General features: G+C 37.8%; 1 protein-coding gene across 27 annotated transcripts in view; it reads left to right on the top strand.

Annotated features, from left to right (window-relative positions):
* The first annotated feature begins 1,065 nt into the window (after window positions 1-1,065).
* Window positions 1,066-13,835, top strand: part of arid1b (AT-rich interaction domain 1B) — a 156,633-nt gene continuing 143,863 nt past the window's right edge. For all 27 annotated transcript variants that reach the window (XR_015517940.1, XR_015517942.1, XR_015517941.1 and 24 more), the window contains 2 exon segments: window positions 1,066-2,550; window positions 10,116-10,301. Coding sequence is in view for 24 of the 27 variants with exons in the window: in XM_087297785.1 (XP_087153911.1) it covers window positions 1,537-2,550; window positions 10,116-10,301 (1,200 nt within the window). In the remaining 3 variants the exon portion in view is untranslated.

Genomic DNA, 13,835 nt, shown 5'->3' with positions numbered 1-13,835 from the left:
GGATCGCCACAGCGGAATGAACCGCAAACTTATCCAGCACGTTTTACGCAGCGGATGCCCTTCCAGCCGCAACCCATCTCTGGGAAACATCCACACACATTCACACACACACTCATACACTACTGACAATTTAGTCTATCCAATTCACCTGTACCACATGTCTTTGGACTGTGGGGGAAACCCACACGAAGGCAGGGAGAACATGCAAACTCCACACAGAAATGCCAACTGAGCCGAGGTTCGACCCAGCGACCTTCTTGCTGTGAGGCGACAGAACTACCCACTGTGCCACTGCCTCGCCATGAAGAATATATATATATATATATATATATATATATATATATATATATATATATATATATATATATATATATATATATATATATATATATATATATATATATATATTACTTTTTATATGGTATGCAAAAAATTGTATCCACAAACAAAATTTCGGAAATCCTTTCCCTCATTTGCCAATTGTTAATTGAAATTGATTTCTTGCTTAAAGCTATATGTTTGTCAAACAACAAAAATTCTGCAAGTTAATAGAAACTTATGAAAATATCATGCTTCCAGTAAGTTAGTTTTTAATACTTTCTGTGTTTTTTATTTACTTTTGTACTGTCCCCTTTCTTTATTTTATTCTCTTTTTTCTTTTCTTTATTTAATTTTTTCTCTTTCTATTACTTACTGTTCTTATCACTTTGTATTTGTATGTACTTGTGTTCCAGTCTCCTACATATTACTTCCTGATTTATATTGTACATTTCTTCTTTTCTAAATAAAAGTTTATTTAAAAAAATAAAAATAAAATAGTTTTAATGAAAAAAAAAAAAAAAAAAAACAGACCTCCCTGAATAATTAGTTTTTCCACTTTATGGGGGGGGGTCCCTTTGGTCCAAACACTGGTCCAACAGTCACATGATCTCTCTAATGTTTAGTAAAGATGAGATTGATTAAAATGTGATGTGAGGAAATCCAAAATTGTTAACCGGCCGCGCCGTGTTTTCCAGCAGACTCTGCGCAGAGAGCTGGAGGAGATGCTCGATAATGCCATGCTGGAGCAAAGGGGCTCCGGCAGGGGTCTTATACGCACATTTGTACACGCTCACATTTGCCTCTGTGGGAATGGGGAAGTTTGATATTAGAAATAAACTTTCCAGTTTGCGAAAATGCGTTGAAGTCTCCGCTCGCCTCAGAGCAGTACCAGTTAAACGCATATTGGTGTCATTTGTCTTCGTCTCAAACGCATCAGTAATTATTTTCACAGCTCGTGCCCAGCACACATTCACCCACTGACAGGACAGCGGTGGCGAACGCTCCATCCTCAAATCGCAAGCCCACATATATATATAGCTATACCAGTGTGAATGAGGAGAAAACTGCGATATGGGGCAGACGATGGCACAGCGCTACCCCAATGAATAATGTAGATGGGCATCAGCAGCGTGCGGCTATAGAGTCTGCGAAAACACAGACGCTGGAGGAAATAAACCTACAGACTTCAATGCTCGTTTAAACGCGACTTCGAGTATGGAAACGGGTCTGGTCGCGAATCATCAAGTGAAAAATGTTGGACGCGGAGATCCCCCTCCTTCGCCTCATCATCGCACACCTCCACAGCAACAGTCGCGAGCATTCCATCAGCAGCACCAGCAGCGAGCCGCGCACAACAACAACAACATCTCCATCACCATCCACAGCAGCAGCAACCGCGCAGATCCGCAGCATGGAGGAAAAGAAGACGCTCTGGAGGCGCAGGTCGATCGCCATCCGCGTTTGCTGAACACAGGCGACGAGGAGGATCGCTCGTCCAAAACCGGGGGGGATCGAATGGGCAGCAGGTACGAGCACTCCAACTTTGGACCAGCGAGCAACAATAACAACAACAACAACAGCGGCGGCGGAGGCAGCGCGTCCCAAAGCGGGAGCAGCTCAGTTTCTGAGTTTAATAATTATTACGGGAATGGAAGAGGAGGGCCTTGCTTTGATCAACATGGCGGACAACAAAGCCCTAGGACGGCTTTAATACATCAGGCACCGGGCAACATGGATCAAGTGCAGAACTCCCACGAAGGGTACCATAATAATCCGTACAACCACTATCCCAACTACCGGCCGGGGTACGGCGGCGCTGGATACGGTATGATGAGCCCGTCGCGGCAGGGGAACATGATGGGCCCAGGTACCAATTCGCCTACCGCTGCTGCTGCTAGCCATGGCAAGGCTGCTATGGCCTCGACCACCCCGGCTCCTGGTGCCAATGTTGGGAGCTTTCAGAGGTTTCCCGGACAAAACCAACAGCACCCTTCTGGAGCTACACCCACCCTGAACCAGCTCCTGACATCCCCGAGTCCGATGATGCGGGGATACGGTGGCGGCTATCAAGATTACAGCAACCCGCCATCGCAGCAGCAGCAGTCGGGTATGGGTTTGGGCAAAGACATGAGCTCCCCGTACAGCCCAGCTGCCAGCCACAGCTGGGCAGCACAACAAAGAAACCACCCGGCAATGAGCCCCGGGAACAACGGCAACAGCAGAGCCCAGGTGAACGCTTTAGCTTTCCTTATGTGTGTGTGTTCAAGTTTCGCATGCAGGTCTAGCTGTGGCCCGATGCTACCCTTAATATCAGCTTGGAATGTATTAGTTTACGTTCATTGAATGCACGTGACGTGCACGAACAGTTAAATAACATGCTGATGTTGATCAGGCTTTGTTATTCCCAAGTTTTGGGCTTGTCTGTGGCTTGACAGGCAGCAGAACATGTCAAGTTCTGCCCAAGGTGACTGTGCTAACAGTGTTAGCATGTGTTAGCCTGCACCGAGACTTCATATATGCTCAGAAAGATTCCTATTTCAGCAACCGGATATGCAGCGCGGCTTATGTTCGTATACACAGTAAAACAATGAAGCATAATCACTATTAAATCCGTGTCATGTTATTGAACACATGATCGGCTGCGATTCTCGCTAAAGATCTCGATCGGTGCAGTTCAATGATGGAAGATTCTAGCATTGCGTTGCTACTAAGTAAAAAACCCACTGCTAGCGCTTTTTTATTCACTCGAATAAAGCGACTAATTGAGTTAACGATTCTTTCCATATAAAAATTCGTTTTCGTTTTTGACGTATGGTTACCGGTTAGCACTGTCTGAAACTAAGTGCTAGACGGCGTTTTCAGAGCACAGGGCTACTGATTAGCATTGCTAGCTTGTATTAGCGCCATTGCGCCCGTCTGGCTTCACTTCATTATGCAGTAATTAATGTTTTCACATTCACCTCACACTCACTTGCTGTTATTTCTTAAGGCTATCTGTACATGGTTTTATACACGAAAATCTTTTAATTTATAAGATATGATAAGGCGGGCTGGTGTATTTCAAAACCTAGGCAGCTCACTGGGTTTTGTGACAACATTAAACTAGTATTTGTCTAGGTAGGTGACTCACTAGACTTCAGCATACTGATGCCTAAAATGCTGTCTAGCTAGGCTGTGTATAATGTAAAAAAAACAATAATATCCAAAATAGTATGAATATAATGTCTTAACATCCTAGTATTTTTGTTTTGAGTCAGATGTTAACAGTCTATAGGTAGCTTCAATAGTTTATCACCTTGGATTATACATTCAAGCTATTCAGGTTACTAGTTTTCATGTTCGATTTTAGTGATAAATTGACTTCGCTGCTTAATATGTTTTTATGCGTGTCTAGAGGAAAAGCTGATGAATCTATTGGAATAGTTTAGCATAAATTAATATTCATTCAGCTAAATGCTGTAGGCTGTTTCTTTGTCAAACAATAAATGCTGGTAATGTTTGGTTTGCTTTAACTATTAATGCAGTCATTTGGTGCCTTAAAATCAAATATTTCATATGTACCTGATCATATGTATTTTCTGTTTTGAGTTATTCCATAATTGAGAATCTGTGTCGCCAAATACTCAAGTGAATCTGATTTCCTCGTATAGTTTTTCCACAAGAGGTTAAAGCTGCCCGCTTTCAGTTCTCCAGTTCTGCATCTTATGCGATCAGATGCTGTTTGGCCGCAGGCGCTTCTCTGTATGGATGAGCAGTTCTGACCTTCACACATGCAGATTAGCCATGCTTTCATAGTGGCACATGAAGAACATTTGCGCTGGATTGCCCAGGGTAATCCCAAGGTCTGCCCAGACTGTAAGGGATGCCAAGAAACTCGATAGCCTTTAAGCCTTCCATTCATTCTTGACAGATTTTGTATGACACTTTAAGCGTCTTGACACCTTGGCAAGTTATACAGTTTAAAATAAAGGTTAATAAAGGAAACACATATTGTTTATACATATAAAAAAATTTTGTCAGGAAAAAAAAGGTCTTGTGTGTTTCTCTTTTCACTTCTTTTTGTTAGTTTCCTTCCAAGCGGATACATTTTCTTCGATTGCTGACTTATAAATGCATTTAATTTGAGTTAAAATATGAAATATAATAACATTATAATAACATAAATATGTTGCACCCAGTGCTAGATACTGATTCAGATGCCCAGATTAGATTCAGTATCACAAGCGGTCATTTGGATTTAGAAATCTTGATCTGATTTGCTTCAGTAACTATAGATTAATATTGATATTTCGAAAAAATAAACAATGAGCGTTACTTTATTATGGTGGCAAAGAAAGCTCAGATACACTAAGCTAAGAAAAGACCGCACTCCAGATTTCATGCTCACGTTTGGATTTACTAATGATGAAATGAACGTGAGAATGTGCGTTGGTCCAGGCCAACTTCATGTCTGGTGTACGTGTATTTCTTGTGTGTGTTTGTTTTATTTCCATTGGCGACTCCGAGGCAATCATGGTAAGTTGCACACTAAATTGTTCGGTCAATAAATATCGATGCAGATTTTATCCCCCAGTCCCAAATGTATCTGTCTGCGGACTGCAAGACGGGGGCGTAAGATGAAGGGCCGTAACATGTAGTAAGTTAGAGGCGTAACTTGCAGATATCGAGATCCCATTGAACCAACGACATGTTGTTGGCTAGATGGTGGAAATACTTACCAGAGAACATTTTCACCAAATCTTTTCATGAGTTTTCCCCAAATTTATCCACAACAAAGTCATTTGATGTATTATTATATTCATTCATTTAGCAACTCCAGTCGCTGACTGCTTTATATGTTTTGTCATGACAGATGTCTACTCCACATCCCCGTCTGTGGTTGCAAATAACAGTACAATGGCGAGTGTGTCAAGTATGAAAGCTTCCGTGACTCGCGGTTGTGCATTAATAACTGATGGTTGGGTTTAGATTTGGGAAAGGTGTAGACGTTAATAACTGTGAAGGTTGGGTTTAGGTTTGGGGAAGGTGTAGACATTAATAACTGTGATGGTTGGGTTTAGGTTTGGGGAAGGTGTAAACATTAATTACTGTGATGGTTGGGTTTAGGTTGTTCCTGGAGGGCCGATGTCTTGCAGATTTTAGCTCCAACCCTAATCAAACACACCTGAACTAGCTTATCAATGTCTTACTAGGTATACTAGAAACACACAGGCAGGTTTGTTAAGGCAAGTTGGAGCTAAACCCTGCAGGGACACTGGCCCTCTAGGACCGAGATTGGTGACCCCTGGTGTAGACGTTAATAACTGGGATGGTTGGGTTTAGGATTAGGGAAGGTGTAGACGTTAATAACTGTGAGGTTTGGGTTATGGTTTGGGGAAGGTGTAGATGTTAATAACGATGATGGTTGGGTTTAGGTTTGGGGAAGGTGTAGATGTTAATAACGATGATGGTTGGGTTTAGGTTTGTGGAAGGTGTAGATGTTAATAACGATGATGGTTGGGTTTAGGTTTGGGGAAGGTGTAGATGTTAATAACGATGATGGTTGGGTTTAGGTTTGGAGAAGGTGTAGACTTTAATAACTGTGAAGGTTGGGTTGAGGTTTGGGGAAGGTGTAGATGTTAATAACGATGAAGGTTGGGTTTAGGTTTGGAGAAGGTGTAGACTTTAATAACTGTGAAGGTTGGGTTGAGGTTTGGGGAAGGTGTAGATGTTAATAACGATGATGGTTGGGTTTAGGTTTGTGGAAGGTGTGGATGTTAATAACGATGATGGTTGGGTTTAGGTTTGTGGAAGGTGTGGATGTTAATAACGATGATGGTTGGGTTTTGGTTTGGGGAAGGTGTAGACGTTAATAACTGTGATGGTTGTGTTTAGGATTAGGGAAGGTGTAGACGTTTATAACTGTGAAGGTTGGGTTTGGAGAAGGTGTAACTTCAAGTTACTCCTAACGTACTACAAATTACGACCATAAGGCACCTTCATGTTACACCAGTGTCTTGCAGTCCGCAGACAGACCCTACTTCCCAGCCCTATGTTGTACCTACGTAAATGTCTGTTTCCAAGACGTTAGAAACAGACGTTTTTCTTTCGCCCCATAATTTAAAGTTGTCGTCATGTTGCCGTCTCTTTGCTGACTGTTATGGTTTACACCAGGTTACAGAAAAAAATAACATGCTCACAACATCCAATTAGATAAGAGGAACTGAAAAGCAATATTGGTGTTTACGACTTCACAGAGAATGTAGCATACAAATACTTAAAAACACAAACGGTTTCTCAATTCTAAGACTGTATTTTCATGCAATTGACAACAGTCGCTGGCAAATTAAATTTGAATCGGGCCAGTAATGATTTTGTCTGTCCCGACCACATCTCAAGCTGGCCGTGGGTCATCGGGCAGTCCTTATTGTTGACTCTGGATGTGGTTTCTTAACATTTGAGCTCTCTCGGCCACTGTAGCTACATATTTGTAATTGAAACTCTCTTTATTTCGCGTACACATGGATACATTAAAACAAAACCCTTTTCTCTGTTAAAATGCACGTTTAATAGGGAAGATATAGGATAATGAAAAAGATTAGCAGGCTAGCACTAAATCTATATAGAATGAACCACATTAAAAAAATAATCTATCCCAAGATACACGTCTTTTTTTTTCAGATGAAACTCCAGTTTAATTACTTATTTTTCAGAAATGTCTCTGATCAGGAATAATTCTGAAATACTGAATTAGACTGGTGGAAATACGAGTGTGTGTTTTGTGTGACAGATTTCAATTCTTCAGACATACATCATGATGATGATGGTGGCATTTATGCTCATTTGCATTTTAAGAGAAAGGGCATTATGAGAATAACTTGACTTGTTAATGGCTTATCTTCAGCATGAAGCCCATTTAAGCGGTGCACTTTCCCCAGGCCTCCAAGTGTGCGTTGCTCTGCCACCGGATTCATGCAAAATGTAATTAGTGACAGAAATGAACCATTCCACACTTTATTTTTATATTAGCCAGCTAGTGTAAAACTGATTTCATCATAAAATATATACAGTTGAAGTCAGAATTATTAGCCCCTCTGAATTATTATTTTTTCAACACATTTCTGAACATAATAGTTTTAATAACTGATTTATTTTATCTTTGCCATGAAGACAGTAAATAATATTTGACTAGAGGTTTTTTAAGACATTTCTATGCAGCTTGAAGTGACATTTAAAGGCTTAGGGTTTGTTCTGTAGGCTATCAAAAAAAAAAAGCTTAAAGGGGCTAATAATTTTGTCCCTAAAATGGGTTTTAAAAAAATTTAAACTGCCTTTATTCTAGCTGAAAAAAAAACAATTAAGACTTTTCCAGAAGAAAAAATATTATCAGGCATACTGTGAAAATTTTCTTGCTCTGTTAAACATAATTTGGGAAATATTTAAAAAAGTAAAGAAACTTCAAAGGCGGCTATTAAGTGCTTGTGATCTATTTTGCATATGGTTAATCAAAATTTTGAATTTATATAAATTTTTATGTTTTAGATTAGATTTAGATTAATCATTTAGAATAAAATTAAAATGGCTATTTTATTACATTTTTTATTTGTTTACAAATATTTAAACATTACATGTAGTTGTATTCTTTACTGTATTCTTTTCTGTATTCAGTTGTATTTCCGCCCCAGTTGTATACTTTTATTTGTTCAAAAACAAAAAAAAAATCTTATTTAGACGTTTTTTTTCTGCCGTTAAAGGATAATTTAGAATTTTGCTGAATATTTTAGTACATTTTTACATACATTTGAATAGAAAAAAAATTGTTAAACCAATTAGTTCAGAAGGACAAGCAGTAGTCTAATATAAACACAAAGTAAAGTAGTATTATAAACATTATTTTAATGTTGCAAACATCATGAGCATAATAAAGATCTTTGCTTTCACTTTTGATCTAATATATTCTTTATAATAAATTTACAAAAAATTACTGACCCTAATAACATGAATAATATTTTATATATTTAACAGGTCATACTTTATGATCATTTACAGTTTATTGTGCATTTACACTGAGTGAATTTTTTTATATACTAAAACAATAGCAAAAAATTATTGTATATTTTATATAATTAAACACTAGGGGCACTATCATACACGCGGCGCAATGTGGCGCAAGGCGCGATGCAATTGTTATTTGAAAAATTCAGCTCGGCGCAAGAGTCGTTTTGACGTTTTCAGCTCGATGTTTAAATAGCAAATGCATTTTTGCTCATATGTGCGCCCATAGGCATTCTGGTCTAAAATGCAGGTGTGTTTTGGCGCGATGCTATTTTGAGAAAATTTAATAGTCTGTTCTTTAGACCAGAACAAAGCCGGTCTAAAGTCCAGCGCAGAGTGTGCCTGGCTTACACACTGCTTAATACACACAAGATGTAGAGCAATACGCAAATATCTTTACATATAAAAAAAAATGTAAATATTAAGGATATATATATATATATATATATATATATATATATATATATATATATATATATATATATATATATATATATATATTTATATCCTTAATATTTACATTTTTTTTATATGTATATATATATGTATATATATATATATATATATATATATATATATGTGTATATATATATATATATATATATATATATATATATATATATATATATATATATATATATATATATACATACAGTATATATAAAGACACAGACAGATGTCAGACTGTTAACTCACTTTTATCATCATTTGCATGAAAGTGCAATTATTTACAGAGTAATAACAAGTATTATAATATAACATTTTTAAAACTAGGATGATGGTTCAATATGAATAGAACAGATCCAAGAACTGTCCATCCCAGTCAAAACAGGCGAAGTTTAGCGGGTCTCATGCTGTCATTAGCCAAAATATCTTGACAAACCACACATAAAGGTCGTGGTTCATCAGCTGGTCCTGTCCACGTAAATCCTTAACTCAAATACTGATCATCATATTCATATTGTTGTCTTTTGGGTTTAAGCCCTGAACTTGAAGGCTTTGAATCGGGGGGGTCTCAGAAACCCATCCATTGTATTAGCAGGCATATACCTGCATTGGCGGGCTTGCCAAACAGAAGCGAATTCACAGCTATAGTCTTCTGGCTAAAAAAGGTTTTCTTATTTTTGATGTATTATTTTTTTAGCATTGTTTAATTAAAACGTTTAAATATAATAAAAAAGTACATATAATAATTAAACTTAATAGTTATATTTTTATTATATAATATTTTTTCTAGCGCCTCCCCTGACATGCTCTGGCGCCCCCCAGGGGAGGCTCGCCTCACACTTTGAAAACCCCTGAACTAGAGCATTTTGACAATATAGTTGTCTAGTCAGAGTAAATGTGTGTGCGCGTGACTGCAGAGCACTCTGGCGTGACTGCTGACGCTTAAAATGTTCATTTATAGTGGCCTCCCAGGCTTTCTCAAATTGGTCACATTTTCTGTAAGTGCTGCTTCAATTGGCCTGAATTTGGCAGTGACATGAGAAGATTAGCTTGGATGGCTCTCAGTCTTTTCTGGCAAAGATGAGACACTTGAGAGAAAACCTGAACCCACCCCCCACTCACCCCCCAATATCAGTCGATGGCACATTGCCCTGAATCTCTCCATTTACCGAAGCGCTCAACCTTATGATTACTATTTGTATTCCAGTCTGCTCAGCCATAATAGTCACATAAATGTGTTCACACAGACTGCCTTACATTGGAAATCACTGTCGATGTTCCTCATGCTAAAGTGTTGACATCACTCTCAACAGGTGGCAACTATGGACCCTATGACCATGAAGCGTTCTCAGATGTATGGGATGGGCAACAGTCCCTATTCCCAGCAAGGAACTTATGCCGGACAGCCATACGGATCACCCACTGCTCACCGATATCCAATGGGAATGCAGGGCCGTGGGCAAGTTGGCATCGGAGGAATGCAGTACTCTCAGCAACAGGTAGAACTAATGATTGTTACTAAAGATTACTATGAAAACTATTAGTAACTATAAAGTTACTAATAATGGCACATCTTATTAGTGATCATGTGCTGAATGTTAATCCACCATTTACACTTATACAAGAGTGGATAAAAGACTTCCATTGGTTCAAGTCCCCTATGAAAATAACTAAAGCCATTCTCTGTAAAGTCTGTGGGACGGGGTTTGCAGGTAACAGCGTTTGCCACTGAATCTACACATTTTAAGCGTGAGAGGATCTGTATAATCATTTATTTAATCCTCACGATGCTGTCAGCCGAGCAAGCGGCAGCTATCTGTAACATTTAACACAGCTCCTGAAAAGACCGTTATTGCTATTAAGATGACATGCAAATAATACGTTATATATCAATGTAAATGTGGGGCGGGGTGATGGATCGCGATGCCGGCTCATCATCGTGAAGTTTTTTGACCATCGGCGATGGACGATGGCATTTTTTATTGGCACAACCCTAGTAGGAAGTTTCCAGAACTACGCCATATCACTAATATCGTTTTAAAGTAATTAATTTTATTATTTTTGGTCATTTATTTTAATGATTATAAAGATTTTTAAAACCATTCAAGATTTTTTAAATCAAACTTTGATGCATCACTTAATTTTGTTCATATCTCAGACAGTTCTACCTATTAAAGTTAAATATCAATGAAAACAGAACATATATTGGGTTGCTTTAGAAATATATAATTTTTATTATGGAAAGAATAAAAGCAAAAAAAAAAAAAGTAGATTTACTAAAATATACTGACGGTTCTGTGTCCTCTGCTTATATGCCAAGGCATTAATTAAATATTCCTTTCAAGTTATTAAATACATCATTTGTTTATCAAATAAATAATTTTAGTTCAGTTTTAGTTGACCATTGAATTGTTTAAAAAAAAAAAAAATGTAATATATATCTGTGTAAAACCTTTGACTGGTGGAAAAGCATATTGTTTAATTGTGTATTAAAACAACCTGTGTCTCCACTTTTGCCATGGCCTTTCTTTTTGATTTTAACAACCTTAAGTTTACCTGAACTTTTTAATAATAACTTTCTTCTTTTCTAACTGCTGTTGCAATTTCTAGACAAGAATTATTGTTCATCTCATTCTCCCTATGATAAAGCATGAATGAATCATAAAGATGTCTGTAGTTGTACCTATTTCAAACAAAATCTCTTTAATCTGTTAAACTCAGCGGACCCAGTACCGGGTCAGTGACATCATCGACTTTCGCATTAAGATTTAAACGGCTAGCATTACACCAGACCCCCTTAAGTGGTTTTGTTTTAAAGTGTAGAGTCTATTTGTATGCACATATGCATCACTGTGGTTTTTATTCTACTGTACAAAGATTATTTACTCCTAAATGCACAGTATTTTGGATACCCGAGCTGGGTATTGAATATTGGTTCATTTTCATATTTTTCATATGGTTCATAAATGACACATGTACAAGTTATAGCTTAAATGAAAGCTCTTGCCGGTGCTCATACGGTTCTAGCATTCTTTTTACTGAATCATATTCACATATTAAACAGTTGTTGAATGAATCACGGTGTCTCCATGGCGCAGAAGAGAAAACAATACATTTATGATCAATAAGCAGCCCCAGATAGCACAGACAGCTGTCATCTCTTACCTTATGCGGTGCACTTCAGGGCCATTTCTCCTCTGTTTTTGAGGTGATGTGCATAAGTAATCCTTTTATATGTCTGACGTGGTTCAAACACAGTGAATTATGTTTGATCAAACAAAAGAATAGTGAAATATGAAAACAATGATCGATCCCTGTGGCTTGTACAGCACCTCTCATCAGTTGGAATACAATAACTTTTGCATAGATTATGATAGATACATTTTTCTGTTTTCCTATGATTACAGACATGTGTAGGAACCAACAAAATTAATTACAGCACGCTAGACCACACAGAACCTAAAAGGTACACTTTCAAATTTGAGTTTATAAAAATAAAATGCAAAAAGCGCCTCTTTTTTTAGGTGTTTATTATAACACAGACGACATATACAGATATTTTAAACACTTTCAATAGTGTTTTATAAAAATTCAAAGGGTTTTCTTTAAAATGATACCAAATTTTTGCATTTACACCTCTGCATGTGGATTTGGGAAGCTTTTAAATTTGGGTAGGCAAAATCCAGGCGGAAATCTCAACAAGAAAAAAAGCAGAGTTTAACTTTAATTAATTCATATATGAGTTTTACTGTAATTAATTCATATTCAAGTAAAATGAAATGTGCTTCTCTCCGTTAAACAGAGATTGGGGAAAAAAAATAAACAGGGGGTCAAATAATTCAGAGGGGCTAATAAATCTGACTTCAGCTGTATATATGGTGCAAACAGCCAAACTGCTTGTTGCTGGAATCTTGTCACATCGCGTGCAGTTAGCCATCATGAAAAGGCAATTTCACATGGTTGATAGTTAGCAGGAAAGCAGCATGTTTTGGTTTTTGGGCTGACATCATTTAGGTAATATCATGTAATTGGTGCTTTGGTTCCTAAAGTTCAGCGTATTAAGAAATGTTGACAAATCATGTGAAAGGGTCTTTGTTATTATTTTTAAAGAAAACCGCTGGCCTCTTAGATTCGACTGAAAAAGTCGTAAATTTCACAGACAAACACTTCTAATGTGCCCATTGAATAATCATTTATTAAAGACCTTGAATTGCTTGACGAGTTTTCACTCAATTCTGTGTTGGTAGGTTTTCTGTTGAAACCGTACTTGAAGGGCCTTTTACTTTTATTTAAATAGCCAGTGGGTTTTTAGTTTATGTCACAGTCTTGATACTGTGATTTGCTATTTCTAGTCAGATGTTTAGTGTCAGTGGAGTGGATGTTCTTATAGACTACAACAGTCTTCATCTGGAGGAACATGTCACATTCATTTTATCTGTAGGGGGGACTGATTTTTAAAGGTAACTTATAAATCTTTAAAGGGCCATGAAACCCCCTCGTTTCAGCAGGGTGTTTTCACACCTCTACTTTAGAAAAAGTCAGAAAAGTGGGCGTGTCCAGCTCTGTTTAGGGAGGAGTGTCGGAGGAACTAAAGTGGGATGGTGTGGGAGTGTCTATTTGGGCACGCGTGAGTTTCAGAGTCAAAACACACACACACGGGAGAAAGTAACTGTGTTTACATGGACATCTGTTGTCGAATTATTTGCCAAATTATTAAATGGTGGACTTTAACTGCAGTTTGGCTCTTTCATTTAGGGAATTCATTCATGCCCCTCGCGACAAACGTGATATTTGATTCGAGGAACTGCTCTAAGCGTGTATTTTTCATGCAATGTTTGATACCGCACGGCGAATGAGAGAAAAAAACCCTCCGCATTTCCTGGAAACTTAGATGCACACGGCAGGTAGTGTCAGAAAGCCGTGTGTGTTATTCCGGTCACTAAATGCGGTGAAAATCCTACACGAGGTTAAAGTTTTGTTGTGGTGCTAACATGTTTACACTCGGTGCAATTGTTAGTTTGATACGAACAAAC

The sequence above is a fragment of the Danio rerio genome, chromosome 20 (assembly GCF_052040795.2).
Source record: "Danio rerio strain M-AB ecotype USA chromosome 20, GRCz13ab, whole genome shotgun sequence".
NCBI lineage: Eukaryota > Metazoa > Chordata > Actinopteri > Cypriniformes > Danionidae > Danio > Danio rerio.
This window is presented reverse-complemented; position numbering and strand designations above follow the sequence as displayed.